Source organism: Microplitis demolitor, chromosome 2, assembly GCF_026212275.2.
Source record: "Microplitis demolitor isolate Queensland-Clemson2020A chromosome 2, iyMicDemo2.1a, whole genome shotgun sequence".
In the NCBI taxonomy this organism is placed as follows: Eukaryota; Metazoa; Arthropoda; class Insecta; order Hymenoptera; family Braconidae; genus Microplitis; species Microplitis demolitor.
This window is the reverse complement of record NC_068546.1, coordinates 4098567-4115556: the sequence shown is the minus strand read 5'-3', so window position 1 is coordinate 4115556 and position 16990 is coordinate 4098567. Positions and strand designations below refer to the sequence as shown.

Genomic DNA, 16990 nt, shown 5'->3' with positions numbered 1-16990 from the left:
TTAAGATATTAAAGGTTTTAAAGAATTTTAATAGAGATAAGACTGTGATACTGAAATATATATATATATGTATATATATATATATGTATATACACATGTACATATATATTTACAAAAATTATAAAATTACCAAATATAATAGAAAAAAAATTTATGTATATTTACTTAAAGATAAAACTTAAAAACTCCACTAATTGTAGTATATATATATATATATATATATATATATATATATATATATATATATATATATATACATATATATATATATATATATATATTACAATTAGTGGAGTTTTACAGTAAGTGTAAATATAAGTAAGTGTTGTAATATATGATATAATGTATAATATATATAATATAAGTAAACTTTAGTAGTTTGTAAGTATACATTTTATTTACAAGTATAGGGTCTCCGTAAAATTTCAATCAGTTGCGTGCCGACACTTGATGTATTATCGTGTAGCACGTTTCAAGTTATTTTACTTTGCATGTGATTTCCACTATGGCGAACGGATTTTCGGCAATAATATTCTTATAATATGCCGATTCCGTAACGCCAGGGAAATAAATATTTTATCTGTTTTGAGTTACTAATTGTTTATTATATTTAATAAATAATTTACATCTGTGTTATTTACTAAGACTTGTAGTGAATTTTAAATCTTGATTTAAACTTTTGCCTTGTGTTAATTGTTGATAGTTTATTAGTGAAATTTTTTTGTTTATTAATTTATTGACTTAATTATGGATCTCATGGATGGTGAGTGTACTTTTTTTTTTTATTTGATAATGAGCAATTATTTAAATTATTTTATGAAAATGAAAACTGCTATTATGAAATTATAGTTATTAGTTTCAAACTTTCTTTTTAATACTACAGCTAAAAAATTAGTTTTACAAAAAAATTTGTTGATAATAATTTTTGTGAAATTTAATTCTCTACAAAAAAGGTATCTTATAAAATTATCGTACATTTGTTTTTTTGAAAGTTACAACCGATTTTTTGGAATAAAAATTCCCTAGCTCTTTGTCGAAAATTGATCAAATTTGTAATTTAACATCTAGCGGCTAAACTATTAATCCTACAGAAAAATGTTTCAATAATTTTTTGTAGGAAATTTAATTTCCTACAAAAAAGGTCCGTTGTAAAATTGTCATAAGTCTATCAGTTTTTAAATTACAGCTAAAAGTTGTAGTTTTGACAAAAATAGTTTTTTTTTTTTTTTTTTTTTTTTTTTAATTAAACAAATTTATTATATTTATTTAATTCAAGAATGATAATGATACTTATCTTCTGAACAAACACAAATTTATAATAAAATATATATTTATGTATGGACTTAAATATAAGATAATTGTCTATTTCTATGAACAAATATTTTAATAGACACTTTAGGAGTTAATTGAGTTCAATAAATTCTCGTCTCATTAAAAAATACCAAGATAAGATAGTCAGGGACAAAAAAAAAAGTTTTTAAAAATCCATTCGAACAATGAAAAAAAAAAATTTCCAACGACTAATACAGAAATATTTTGTAATTTTTATCTCTGATCAATAAACAAGTCATTATTTATTAAATGATAAGATTTTAATGCAATGTCAATTAATGAATTAATTTTTTTTTTAAGAATTTTAATTTTTCAATGGCAAAAATATATTTATGATATATATTTAACGCAATGTATGCATAATTTCGAATAACTACTTATATGACTCATACATTTATACAATGTGTGATAAAAAATTAATTGATCACAATTATCGTAGTGATAAATTTTAATCATGATCTAATTATAATTTTCTGATAAAAAAAATTGTTTTAGTGAGAATTTACTAATATTAAAAAAAAAAAATTTTTTAGGATTGATATACAAAATGAAATTTAAAAAAAATGATAAGACACTCAATGAGGTCTTGATTGCTTTTAATTGTAAATTACGTATTAATTTATTTATTAAATTTGTAAAAAATGGAGTAATTAAAAATTGAAATAAATAACTAATCGTGGGATTGATACTTTTAAAATTAAATATATATTTGTTGGTTATTTAATCAGTGGCGTTTAACTAACGAAATATAAAATATCTTACTGAGATTAAATATATTTTTTTGTACTCTATTGTTTATTTATATTTTTATTTAAATAATTTAATAAATATTATGACCATGGGAAATGGAGTTGAATGAGCAGGTGGAATGGGAAGGAAAATAAAAAATGATGATACTGTCGAGTAATAATTTAAATCGAATACTTTAATGAATCTCTGCTCGAAACAATAATCTGAATAATGTTAGTCAGGTAATTATAATAAATAAAAAGACTGGATGAATTTTCTGGCGCGAACAGTATTTGAGATTGAAGGGAATGTGGATTGAAAGCCGTCCAGTTGAGTCTCGATACATTTATTATATTCTCCAGCTAAAAATTATCACGCTATCGGTGACTTCGGTGTTAATTCATCAAAATTATTTAATTTATTTTTACTCTCCATAAAATCAATCGTGAAGAAAATAAAATAAATAAACTGAAAAAAATTATCTAAAAATTGCTTACTATTTTCCAAGAGCTTATTTGGCCCATAAGACCTCTCTTTATTATAAAATCGCGACTACACCATCTAACAATTTTTTTATCAATTACCGCGCGTGCATGAAATATAAAAACAAATAATTAAATAAATCACCTTCAAGAATATTTTTTATTAGTAACAAATATGTCAAGTGTTCGCATTTTTTTTTTATTAAATTAAAATTTATTATTTATTTTTATTTAAATAATTTAATACATCATCATTTTATTGAAATGAAAAATATTTATTCGAAATAATAAATGATTTATTTTTTACTTATACAACAGTAATAATTTTAATCAAAAAAATCGAAAAATTAATTCTAGTAATTAAATCCAATTACTGAATCTCTACGGATAATTCATTTATTGTAATTAAAAATAGTTAAGACATTATTTACAAGTCCTGAAAGTTCCTTTTTCTTGTGAAATCCTTCGTTTTGTTTTTCCTTTACGTATTTTAACTTTATTACTAACCCATTTTACTTAAAGTACATTTGCAATTACATTTTTAACCACAAACGACAAATGTAATATGTAAAGATTTAAACCATTTTTCCTCTAAGGTAATAACATATTTTCTAAATGCGTACAACTTTCAATAGAATAAGTATTGACGTCATTGAAAAGTCATTACAATCAAATTCATGCCTAAAATTGGCTTTGTCCTAAACATTGAGATTTGAATAACTTGTCAATATTCAGAGAAACTAAAATATTTATTTTTCACATAGCATAATATATAGTTCATGAATTACTGAAAAAAAAATTTATGTGATCTCCAAAAAATTTTTCTTGACTAAAATTTTTTTTGATAGAAAAAAATTTTAAATTTATATATCGAGCACTTCAAACCAAAATTTCAGCTTAAATATCAAAGATACGGTAAAAATATATCAATACTAATTTTTAGATAATAAAGTTTTCTAGAAAAAAGGTCCTTACATATTTTTTCGTTAACTCAATAGTTCAAGAGTTATCATGATTAAAACCAACTAAAATTGAATTAAAACAAATATCCAGAGACCAAATTTTTAATCCTTTACTCCGAACCATAATATCTTAGAAACCGTCAAACTTACGTTAAAAGTCATCATGACTTTTTTTGTAGAAAATTTAATTACCCACAAAATAATTTCTTATCATTTTTGTCTTATCTGCAACAGTTTAGCCATAATTTAAATTCAAAGATAAAAATTTTTTATGGGATTTATTTTATACAATTTATTACAGTCGATGCTTCAAATAAAAATTAAAGCCAATCTATCAAAGATACGATAAAAATATATGAATACAAATTTGTAGAAAATTAAATTTCCTAAAAAAAATTATTCATTACATTTTTACGTCAATTTGATAGTTTGCGAGCTATCGTTATATTACCAGTCAATTATTTTTTTTCGTAATATATACTGACAATAATAATAGCAATTAATTTGAATTGTCCGCAAAAAATTTAATTTAGGCGCGAAAAAAAAACTAACATGTAATTAAGCGCACGCATTCAAATCAACATCCAATAATGTAAATGTAAACATAACAATAAATATATGAATACATAAATATATACATATATATATATATATATATATATATATATATATATATATATATATATATATATATATATATTTGACGAAAATGAGTCACCATCTGTACAACATAATTCCTCGTGGCCCTCTTCTCGTGCTCTCACTCATAAATACATTCATAAAAATATCACAACTTTACCCTCAGTATATGTATGCATATATATATGTATATAGATTTATATATATAATAATAATCGTAAAACTACGTCAACACTCGTCAATCATCGACCGCGTGCGCGACTTCCGTCACACTACTGGCACTCGCAATCTCCGAACCCCGCGAATTTGAATAATATTTAAATTTCTAAAAATCTTCTTCCCTTTATTTAAATTCCGCGCCCTTTACCAAAGTTTCTCTAGCCTTCTAATGACCAAAGTAAATTATTCCAGCCCTCGGGTATTTTTTTATCAAGAAAAAAAAAATGTATTTCCCTCTCTGGATTTTTAATTTCGTCACGACGTCCCTGGTACCGACTGCGCAAGTCTCGAGTTGCCAAAGTATTAAAAATATAAATATTTGTTGTTATTAAACATTTGTGATAAATTACTGGGCAATTAAATAAAAGATAAAAAAATAAATTATCATTATTATAAATTTGATTTAAATTATTGCCAAATATATTATTTTTTTAAAAATATAAAATATACAGTCGCGCGCATGGTAACCGCCATCTTCAATTCTTCGGAGTAAACTTAATATATATATCTATATATACATATTTGCAGAATTAGTTGAATCAGCGTTTTAAAGATACTCATACTTATTTTCATTTCGGAGTATTATTCAAATATATATAAATATATACCTGCGGATTATCTGATACTTTTAAATCAGTTATTGTTGGTTTATTACTCAGTATCGGAAACTCAGCGTAGGAGTGAACATTTAAATATTCAAAAAAAAAATATATTTAATAAAAATCAATAAATTCAATAAATAATAAATAATATAAAAAAGTGATTATCAAAATATATATATACATAATTTGTTTAATAATTAATTATAATCATGCATAAAATATTGGGTATGAATAATTGCAAGGTATTTTCTGTACTTAGAAGTCCCGATGAGGGTGAATTTAATCGTAAAATTTAAACAATAAATATATATCTATATATATAATATTTTTTATTAAATTTTGTGACGTAACATTATTTATTTTATCTGATTTAAAAGAAAAAAAAACTGAACTGCGTATGAACTTGTAGTAATTATTTAATTAATTAATCGATTAATTAATTTGTGAACGTGTCAGGTGATGTCTTATCAAAATCGACGTGTCCAGATAATTAAACAATAAAAAAAAATATATATATATATATATATATATCCGCTAATAAGTGTGGTAATAGTGCGGTATTTATATAACCCGTAATGTATTTGCGATTTTACAAGGACGAAAAAGGGAGCGAGCATAAAAGATTGAGAGCATCAGCATTTGAATCTGGTTTGGGATCAGGATTAGAGTCTGGATCAGGGTCTGGTAGTAGAGTCAAAGTCGGCAGATCTAAATCAGTAAAATTATTGGCAAGCTGTGAGCCAGTGTACGAAACTGCTGGAACGGGTGAAGGCAAAGGTGAAGAAGTTGAATTTGGATTTGTAAATTATTTCGACGCAGACATAGATATAGACATTGACGTTGTCTGTGGACTATATAAATTTGGATTGTCACGAGGTATGAGCGAGGAAGAACGTGCAGTGATAACGCCACGAATTGGATGGCGCAAATTGACAGACCCTGGAGACTGACACGAGAAATTGAAAATTTGGACGGCATCAATACGATAGCATTTGCCGTATAAACCTAGTCCTTTGTTTGTTATTGGTAGTGGTAATAATATTGATAATAATAATACTAGAAATAATAGTAATAGTTTTTATACAGTTCCTGATGCCGTACGAAAGCGAGCTTTGATACGAATTATTCTGAAGAGACAACCAAAGATGGCAGGACACCGGTGTCGGTAGCAGACGGGGTTCACGCTTCCTAGACCTTTTGTTTATTTATTTACATAGTTTTGGTATAGTTGTTTATTTAAATGGGTATTTACGTGAGTGAGCCTTGGATGTGCCATAGTAGCTGATAAGAGACAAGCTTTGAGTTTAGTCGGTTGTGTCAACCGGACAATATTTGTGCTGAAGTGCTTACCAATTTACTTGGATTTATTATTAGGATACATATATAAATATAAATATAAATAAATATATATAGTTTAATTTATTGATAGTAATAATGCCCGCGACTCCGAGCAAGCTCAATTTGAGCTTTGCTAGAAATGCATACAATGCTTTTAATAATCGAACGCCAACGGATAATGTTGACACACAAGTTGAACAAAAAACTGAATTGTTGGAGGGTAAGAATTTTTTAAATTTACCGCCAATGGGGATAAAAGAAGATTTTGCTTCGAAGATATTAATGGAAAATATTTTTCTGTTTTAGGTACGAGAGGCAATGGGCTTTCGCAGCTTAAAAATGGAGTGGATTATATTAATCCTGGTGAAGAAGATCAGATGGAAATCTATGGGTAATTTATTTTTAATTATTTTTATTTGAGTCGAAAATTTTTTAAAAATCAACAAACGTCAATAAAATTTGAATTTACTTGACACATCTACAAAAGCTACTGTTACATTACTTTTTTAACTTCCCGCTATGGAAATTGAAAATTTTCAATAAAAGGAAAGTTATTGGTTTCGGTACAATTTTAAAAAATCGAGTTTTCATCAGATCTCGACGTCAGTAAATTTTTGATAAACGAGATTTATAAAAATTGTGTAGCTCGGAAAAAATTACAGTTTTCAGTGCGAACACAAAGCCTTCGTATAAAAAACCAGTATTGTAATTTGCACTGTACCCGCATGGAAAAGCTATATATTGTTAAAAGTATATAAAAAATATATGGTGAATATGTGATAAATATAGAGCGGCAAAAATATCTATACTGAAAAATATATGTTTTTTACATATATTGAATTATATATTTATAATAATATATTTACCCATATATAATGTTTTGTATTTTTCCATATATATTATCTCATATAATGCTCAATATATTCTTGCCACATATGGATAGTATATATATAATTTATAAGTAAAATATAATAAACTTGATATATACTTTCATATATTTTGACCCATATAATTAGTGGTATATGGTCTCTATATAATTGATTATATATGAAAGAATTTATATGTTTAAATATTTGGTTCGCAGTATATTGGAATTATATTTTTCCAATATATTAAAACTTATATTTTTCGCAATATATTTAAAATTTTATTTTTTCAATGTACTTTTTCAATTTCTACACAACTCCACAAAAAAAGTCCAGTTTATTACTTTTTTTCTTTTCATGGACCTTACATTTACTGAATAACTAACGCAATAACCTACGAAAAGTAAAAAAAGTGCCATATATTTTACAATATACTGGAAACCATATATTTTGCAATATACTAAAAAACATATATAAAAAATACGAAAAATACCATATATTAATTAATATACTACTTTCAGTATAATATATCAATATAAAAAAAGGTATATTAAAATATATATGTAAAACATACATAAAAAAGTCATATACTGATAAATATACTGGTAATATATTCTAGCAATATATTTTTATTCAATATATTATCATATATTAATACGGCAAAAATATTAATATTATTTTATATATTGTACAATATATCATATTATAAGATTCATATATTTTATCATATATGTTTTCACATATAAAGCTTTTTCATATGGGTAATAATTAAGACTACTTCTAGCAATCAAGTCTTTACATTTATAGATATAAAATTTTACAGTTTCTACCAGAAATTTGAAGGTTGAAAACGTGTTTGCTATCACGGACAAAAATTATTTGAAACTGTCACGCCTTCGAAATAACGAAGTTTTCCCAGTTTTGAAATAGAGAGACGGCCGAAATTTGTAACTGTTATTTTTTCCGTGTGTTCAACACTTGATATCAGCAATTTTATTATCACAAGTGATCTCACTTAATTGATCCCATGGTTCCCGATATTGTATATAACAATGAAAGTGAAAGTTAATTATTATTAAGATCAATTGCCGTAGTGCTCAGTTGAAGATGATCAATTGTCGTGAGATCTACAGATGTAGAACTACTTGGGTCTCAAACAGGAAAATTCAATAAAATAATTTTTTTTATTTGTCTAAACTAGAATCAAAAAATTTTTGTTGATTCCTATGATCAATTAATTCTTTCATCCCTTGGGTTCAGAAATCAAAATTTCTGGGAAAAAAAAAATTTTAAAAATAGTTTTATTTATTCTGACAAAATCCAAACTCGCATGTTAGCGACTAAAAAAAATGAATATTAAGATCTTGGATAATTTTTTTTTATGAGCATAATCAAAAGACGGTTTATAATCAAAAGATATCTGAGATGAAAAAAAAGCTGCATTTATTTTTATTATGAGTTCAAATTACTCTAACTGGGCTAAAGTTACGTCGATTGACGTCAAAAAAATTTTTCCTTGAGTTCGATAATACCGAGATATAATTAATTCATCAATTTATCAATTATAATTTATATTTTATTTAATTAAATTATTATTTAAATAAAAGTTTAAAAAAATAAATAATTGATCGAGAAATAAATTCGAAAATTTTAAATACGTTACAAGACAGCTATTAATATTTTTATTAAAATAAATAATTTTAAAAAAACTGTATGTTTAATTTTTAATATTTCATGCCCGACGATTTATGGGAAAATAGAATGTGTTAAGCAATTTTTTTTTAATTTTTATCACGTTTTTTTATCTTTAGAATTGTTTGATGATATTGAAAAAAATAGGAAACTGCGTCGTGAACAATAGAAGTAATAAATAAAGATTTAATTTCATTATTGATACAAAGAATTAAATATATATATAAAAAATAATAATCACTTTGTAATTTACACAAGACTATCCACAATTATTCAAATTACAATCAATTGAAAAGACAAGTTTGTTATCTAATACATAAAAAGTATCTTTTTTTCATAATAATGATACTTTGTTGAAAAGATTCTATTACATTTGGCCATCATTCAATTCTATCAATAATAAATTTTGTTTTTTGCGGCTCATTTTACCCTAGGTGGGCAAGGAATTAATAGATGATAATTAACATGCATCAATTTTTATAAATTTTGAGAATAATGACGCACTTGTTTTTAGACAATTGTAAGACTATATTGATAATTTATATTTTCATACTTTTATGTTTCTGGTAATATTAAAAATATTTTTGAAGCTCATGGATAATGAAGAGAACATATTTATTTCTACTAAGTCTCGATTAATATTTTTTAAAAATGAAAAAAAAAAAATATGAGATGGAATTTTCGTCGGCCCATTTTACCCCACGCGGACGAGGAGTTAATAAATAATTATTAACATGCATCAGTTTTTATCAATGACTGTTGGTTAAGACTAACTGCAACTTGAATGAAATTGGCGATATTTCTTAAATTGGAAACACTAAACTGTAAATTACTAAAAAAAAATTGAAACAAGTTAAAAACTAAAATAATTTACTTATTTTCCAGATACCGTAGGAATAAAATCTTTACAATAATCACTTGGCTCCTGATAGTAGCAACTGGTGGTCTCCTACGTCTTGTATTTCATTGGGTACCACATTTGATGGTACGAGCAACTCATTCTAAATGTTCACTCGACGAGGCTGATACTGTGCTGCTGATCGAAAGATTTCAAGGCAAACATGCTTACTATTATGTAAAAAAACTAAAGACACTGACTGCTGCTGATGTATCGTAAGTATTTATAATTATTATTTAAGCCAATTGATTTCTTAAATTAATTTGTTCGAATAAATTGCAGTAAAAATGCACTGGACAGCGAGACACTGATTGATGAATCTTGGAATGATGCGGCTAGTGTCAATTCAACGGATCTGGCTGGCGTGACAACTATTGATGATACTCTGAAACTGTCGGTTCACTTGCACAGCGGACATTTTAAACGAGTGTCCTCCATTTTGATGTTCACATGCAAAAAACTTGTTTACATCTGGGATAATGAACGAGGCGAATTTCTCAAGCTAGCTGGCTTAGATACTGGTGTTTCTACATCAACGTTACACCAAATGCCGGGATTGACTTCTCAGGAACAATTTCTGAGGTAAAATTTATAACTTTGTAATAAAAATATCCATTTTAGCACTGTGCAAATTTCTTGTAGAGTTCTCCAGTTGGAATGATTGGCAGACTGATGAGCATGGCTACAAGATTAGTAGTGATAAATTTATTTTAATTCTTATTTGCAGAATTTACAAAATTGTTAAGATTCTTTATTTCCCCTAAAAAAGAAAATTCAATGTCTAATACAATAAAATTTGCATTACAGACGCAGCGTTTACGGGAACAATGAAATAAAAATACCGCTGAAAAGTTTCATCCATTTATTGTGTCTCGAGGCATTGAATCCATTTTACGTCTTCCAATTATTCAGTTTCGGCCTGTGGATAGCTGACGATTACTACTACTACGGTCTGGCAATTATGACAATGTCTGGCTTCGGCATCACGATGGCCGTCATCCAAACCCGTCGCGTAAGTGAATTCAATTTTAATTTCAATTTACATTCGATCTATTAATAAACCTTCAATTGCCACAATTAATAAAGCCAAAACTAACCACGCGCTTCAATGATTGCAGAACCAGCAAAAATTAAGTTCAACGGTCCATTCATCAGATGTAGCTACAGTTATGCGAGACCGCACGACTGGTAAAACAGATTCCATCACGTCCGATCGTTTGGTTCCTGGCGACATCTTAGTGATACCCCCGCACGGTTGTGTAATGCCCTGTGACGCAGTTCTTCTTACAGGAACGTGCATCCTCAACGAGTCGATGTTAACTGGAGAATCCGTGCCCGTCACCAAGACCCCGGTCCCATCTTCAGCGGATATGATATACGATACCAAAGAACACGCACGTCATACCCTCTTCTGTGGCACGAAAGTCATCCAAACTCGATACTTTGGCGGCGAAAAAGTCCTTGCTGTGATTATCCGAACAGGATTCACTACCAGCAAAGGAGGACTCGTGCGATCAATAATGTACCCGCCACCAGTGGACTTTAAATTCGAGCAAGATTCATATAAATTCGTTGAAATCCTGGCGTGTATCGCAATCGTCGGTGCTATTTACACAGTAATAACCAAATCGATGCGCGGCATACCTACTCGTGATATTATTCTAGAAGCCTTAGATCTCATCACAGTTGTTGTTCCACCGGCGCTGCCTGCTGCTATGACAGTAGGGCGCCTGGTTGCTCAAAACCGACTTGAGAAGAAACGAATTTACTGTACAAGTCCTCGAGCTATCAATGTGTCGGGTTCTATTGACTGCATTTGCTTTGATAAAACTGGAACCCTTACAGAAGATGGTCTAGATATGTGGGGTGTAGTTCCGGCAACGGAAAGAAAATTTTTCGTCCCTGTGAAGTCAATAAGCTCATTACCGGCAGCAGAACTACTTTTTGGCATGGTAAGTTGCCATGAAATAACAATCATTGATGGATCATTGGTTGGAGATCCACTGGATCTAAAGATGTTCGAGTCAACCGGCTGGACTCTTGAAGAGCCTGACGTATCGGATAACACCAAGTTCTCGATGATGTTTCCGACAATAGTACGCCCTCCCAAAAATTCAAGGCTGCTACATACTCAAGAGCCACTGCCGGGTATGTCCCCAGCTCGCCAGAACTCGATCGCCAATTCGGAAGTAGAGAACATGTCACTAAACAATTTGGCTGCTTCGGATGCGGAATTAGCTGAGCAAGGATTAGAAATAGGTATTATAAGACAGTTTCCTTTCACATCAAGCTTACAGCGTATGAGTGTCATCACCCGGACGTTGGGTGCTACGCACTATGATCTCTACTGCAAAGGAAGTCCGGAAATGATCCAAAGTCTATCACGCCCAGAATCAATCCCTGCAGATTTTGCTTCAGTTCTCCAGGAATACACCTCCGAAGGCTACCGTGTGATTGCAATGGGACACAAACCACTCAATAAATTAACTTACGCCAAAGTTCAGCGTTTGAGCCGTGAGTCTGCGGAAAGTGATCTCCATTTCCTGGGTTTCGTTATCCTAGAAAATCGACTCAAGCAAGAAACTACTCCAGTTATAGAAGAACTTAATCGTGCATCAATAAAGACAGTAATGGTTACTGGCGATAACATACTTACGGCATTGTCTGTAGCGCGTGATTGTGAAATGATACAATCAGACATGCCAGTTATTGCTGTAACTGCGCTACAACTTGGTCAACAAAAGCCACAATTATATTACACCCGCAGTGATCATACCGTTTCGTCACCAATGCCCTCAAGCATTAGCGAAATGACCGATTTGAATAGCATCATCTCGCTAGAAACAATCGAAAGTGGTTCATTTGTTCGCACAGACGGAGTCTATCTTTCAGACGACTGCCACAAGCATAGTACTAACAAATATGTATTCGCCGTTGATGGTAAAACCTGGGCAATAATAAAACAATACTATCCAGAACTTCTTCCTAGAATAGCAACACGTGGTGCGATTTTCGCACGGATGTCACCAGATCAGAAGCAACAGCTGGTTCAAGAATTACAGGGTCTCGGCTATTATGTTGCCATGGTCGGAGACGGAGCCAACGACTGTGGTGCCCTGAAGGCTGCTCACACTGGAATCTCACTCTCCGATACAGAGTCATCAGTAGCCTCACCGTTCACCAGCCGGGAAACAAATATCTCCTGCTTGCAATCGGTTATCCGAGAAGGTCGTGCTGCCTTGGTCACCTCATTCGGCATCTTCAAATACATGGCGGCTTATTCACTAACGCAATTCGTCTCAGTGATGATTTTGTACGAAATTGATTCCAACTTAACTGATTTCGAGTTCTTGTACATCGACTTACTGATCATATCAGTGTTTGCATTCTTTCTACCCCGTACCCAGGCATATGATGGCCCACTGGTCAAAGACCCTCCGCCGACTAGTTTGGTCAGCACCTCATCAATACTGAGCATCGCTTTGCAAATGATTCTTGTCACCGGTTTCCAATGCTTGAGCTACTGGAACCTCAAACAGTATGATTGGTACAAACAGTTTAATGTTGAAGAAAGTGAAGACAAAGATGACGTTTCTTGTTTAGAAAACTATACTCTGTTCATTATCAGTTCAATGCAATATATTATACTAGCCGCAACCTTCTCTAAAGGTCATCCATATCGCAAAAGTGTTTTCACCAATCACGGATTGCTTGCGTCCTTCATTTTGATGTCAATGTTTTCTTCATACTTGGCTATTTGTCCATTTGACTGGCTGGCTCATCAATTTGAACTAGTACTGCCACCGGAGACTTCATTCAGGGTCAGGCTGGTCCTATATGGTGCAGCTAACTTAATTATTGCATTATTCGTCGAATGTTTCATCGTTGATTACCTGATTTCTGGCAAATTGCGTTACCGCTGGCACAATGTCGACAAATCAAAACGTAAGTTTTTGGCAATAGAACGTGACATGTTGAAGAACACAAAATGGCCGCCTTTGACACAAGAACCCCCGACTCCAGATGTCGCAGTACCTGATTTGATAAGACGAAACACTGTCACGGAAATAAAAATAGAGAAGCATATTCCTGACAATGCAAGTAACCACGGGGGAGCTAGTATTGTAACGCCTGTGAAATCTGGAATATTTTTCAACAAAAGTTCTCCAAGATCATTGACGATGGCTAATAAATTCGGCTCTGCACGAGAGGTTACGCTCAATCCAACTAGTTTGGTTAATGACCGTCGCAATACTGTATCGATGCAAATAGTGTCACCTTGTTATGAAGATCGTGAGTTAACAGATGTAACAACACCTTCCCGTAAACTGATGAATGGTAATGGCGACAGTCACATTAAAAGACGACACAATTCAGAGTCAGAAAATGGAATCGATCAGCACCGTACTATCAATCATGGAAACCCGTTAACGTCGATAAATCCAATTGCGACTTTACCAAGAAACCAATCAATGCAAAATCAAAAAATTAGAGATATCAATATGGATAAAATAAATAAGAGCGAAGATTTGAGACGAGGACAAAGTGTTTTGGAAATGGATATTTTGCCTTCTTGAAACGCGGTTATATCCTTTGTTAAAACAAAGGTTTTTTATTACGGTTTATTGTGCTAATAGTATGACATGGGACTATGAGCATTTAATTTTATTCAATGCTGCCTATTTATTAGAGCTGGGTTCTTAATTATTATTAATCATTTTTTTATTTTTGAAGTTTCGGTGCTTAAATCAGTTCTAAATGTACGAAAAAAAATTTTCTGACGATTTTCACTCTTACATGAATCATATATGAACTCGATCATATAATTTGATACTTTAGACTCATTATTGGTCAAATATAATCCATATCTGATTTGTATATGATTGAAAAATCTATTTTGGATCACGTAGACATCATATATATGTAAATAGTCATATATGAACAGATATGAATCATATATAATCATATATGTCACATATGATCAGATAACTGTTATTTATACCAGCTATGGAGTATATATGATCAGATATGAATTATGTATGATCAGATATGGAGTATATATGATCAGATATGATCCATGTATGATAGGATATGGATTATGTGTGATCAGATATAAGCTATTTATGGTCAGAAATAGATTATATATGATCAAATATGAATCATAGATAAACTATCATTTAAAAAGGAAGTATGACTTTTAGGAATCATATATGACATAAATGTAGAATAATATTATTCCATATATGACTCAGGTATGTTATTGATGTTCATCAGATAGGGCTCACAAATTGCCAAAATCATATTTAGAGTAAATATTTATAAAATATAATAATTTCAGTATTATATATGGGCTTATACATTAATATTACCAAAATATAGAATAATACAAATTTAAAAAATTATATGAATCACATACACCAACAAAAACAAGCCAAAACTTTATAAGAAATTGATACTTATCATATATAAATTATGCAGTCTTCACATACGGCGATATACAATTTAATATTCATTATATATCCTCTCATTGAGTAATAATTAGTATTTATAAATTTTATATGAATCAGATACAGTTCATTTAGAACTCGCGCTTGCCAAAATCATGTACAGAATAAATATAAATTATGAATATATAAAATATTTATCATATATGCTTCAAAGATAGAATAATGTTGATATATGAATCAGATATGGGTCATATTCACTCCGGAACGGATCAAAATCATATAAAATAATTAATTATTATACATAAAACATTTAGTTACAAGATATAGTCATATGTACATCAGATATGATCATATACGCTCATAATGATATCATATAAGACTGTAAGTGTCATATAAGATCATATACGGTCATTTCCACGCCATATAATATCGTATGTTCATAACGATACCAAAAATAATCATATGTTATGAATATAAACAATGTAGGATCAGATACATCATATATGGATAAAATACGAATTAATATGACTTAAAAAAATTTATACGAATCAGATATTGTTTATATATTGTCAATGTACGATAAAAATAGAATTTTGACCACTTTCTGCTTTACGAAAATTAAAATTTTGAGAATAATTATTTTTTATTTGTATACAGAACCGATTTAAAAATGAAACTCATGAAAATAAAAAAAAATTATTTAATATAGAACCACTCTACTAATTTTAATTATTGATTTATTATATATTATTTATATTTGAGTCCCTTTTGACTCAAAATTGTCAATTATTTTGCAGATTTAGTATTCATTACCCAAATTACAAGCAAAACAAAGTATTAATAAATCTGTACCGTTTTTTTGTTTTAGATCTTAATACCTTTGTTCATATTTTATAATTTTTAGTCTTTGCATTTTAGGTATCGTTACTTATTAATCGATTAATTGATTACTTAATTACCGAGTACTTGGCTATATAATTTTACCAACTGCTTCATTTTTTTTTTTTGGTTTTATAATTTAATATCCGGCTGTTAAAGAGTTCATTAATTATATTATTGTTAATATTATTGACACAATATTGTAAAAAAAAATGTAAATTAACGGACAAATCTATGCTTCAAAAAAAAAAAAAATTAATAAATAATAATTATATAAGTAAGCTAAAAAAAAATCAAATAATTTAGGAAATTTAATACGTGATTTAAATAATTGAGGTTATCATAGTTTTTTTTTTTTTTTTTTTTTTGTTAATTACAATTCTAATGAGTACTTTACAACTCATTTTTATATCTATCGACTAGTTAAAAAAAAAAATAAGTAATTAAACGAAAAAATATATAGATTTTTTGTTAGATAATTTTTTTGTGTAATAGTGTACTTATAAATAAATAAAATATATCAATGTAGAAAATAAATATATATATAGAAAATTGTTAAAAGAGTATACGTAAATATTGTTTTAATGACATGTATAAATATATCCATATATATGTATGAAAACTTAATTAATTAAAATAATACGAATAATATAAAAAAATATATATAACACAAATTTTGATTTATATTCATTATTTTTTTCTTACATTTGTTTTTAATAAATGTTATTGATTGTAATAATATGATTCATTTTGGGAATGAAATTTATGAATAAATAAAAAAAAATTAATAAATAAATCTAAATATATATATTGTGTATTATTATTTTAGATACTTATATTTTAAGGCAATTCAGAATCCAGGAAAAAATGCTTAGATATGATTATATATGATTATGTATGATCAC

General features: G+C 28.9%; 1 protein-coding gene across 2 annotated transcripts; it reads left to right on the top strand.

Annotated features, from left to right (window-relative positions):
* Positions 1-447: 447 nt before the first annotated feature.
* On the top strand, positions 448-16416 carry LOC103576952 (polyamine-transporting ATPase 13A3). 2 transcript variants are annotated; one of them, XM_053743006.1, is made up of 6 exons: positions 448-763; positions 6610-6694; positions 9747-9974; positions 10042-10341; positions 10567-10771; positions 10878-16416. In XM_053743006.1, exons 1-6 carry the CDS (start codon positions 748-750, stop codon positions 14334-14336), a joined length of 4293 nt encoding a protein of 1430 aa, XP_053598981.1. In that variant the 5' UTR covers positions 448-747; the 3' UTR covers positions 14337-16416. The 2 variants fall into 2 exon arrangements, with proteins under 2 accessions (XP_053598981.1, XP_014299673.2); XM_014444187.2 differs by lacking the exon at positions 448-763 and adding an exon at positions 6400-6523.
* Positions 16417-16990: the final 574 nt, after the last annotated feature.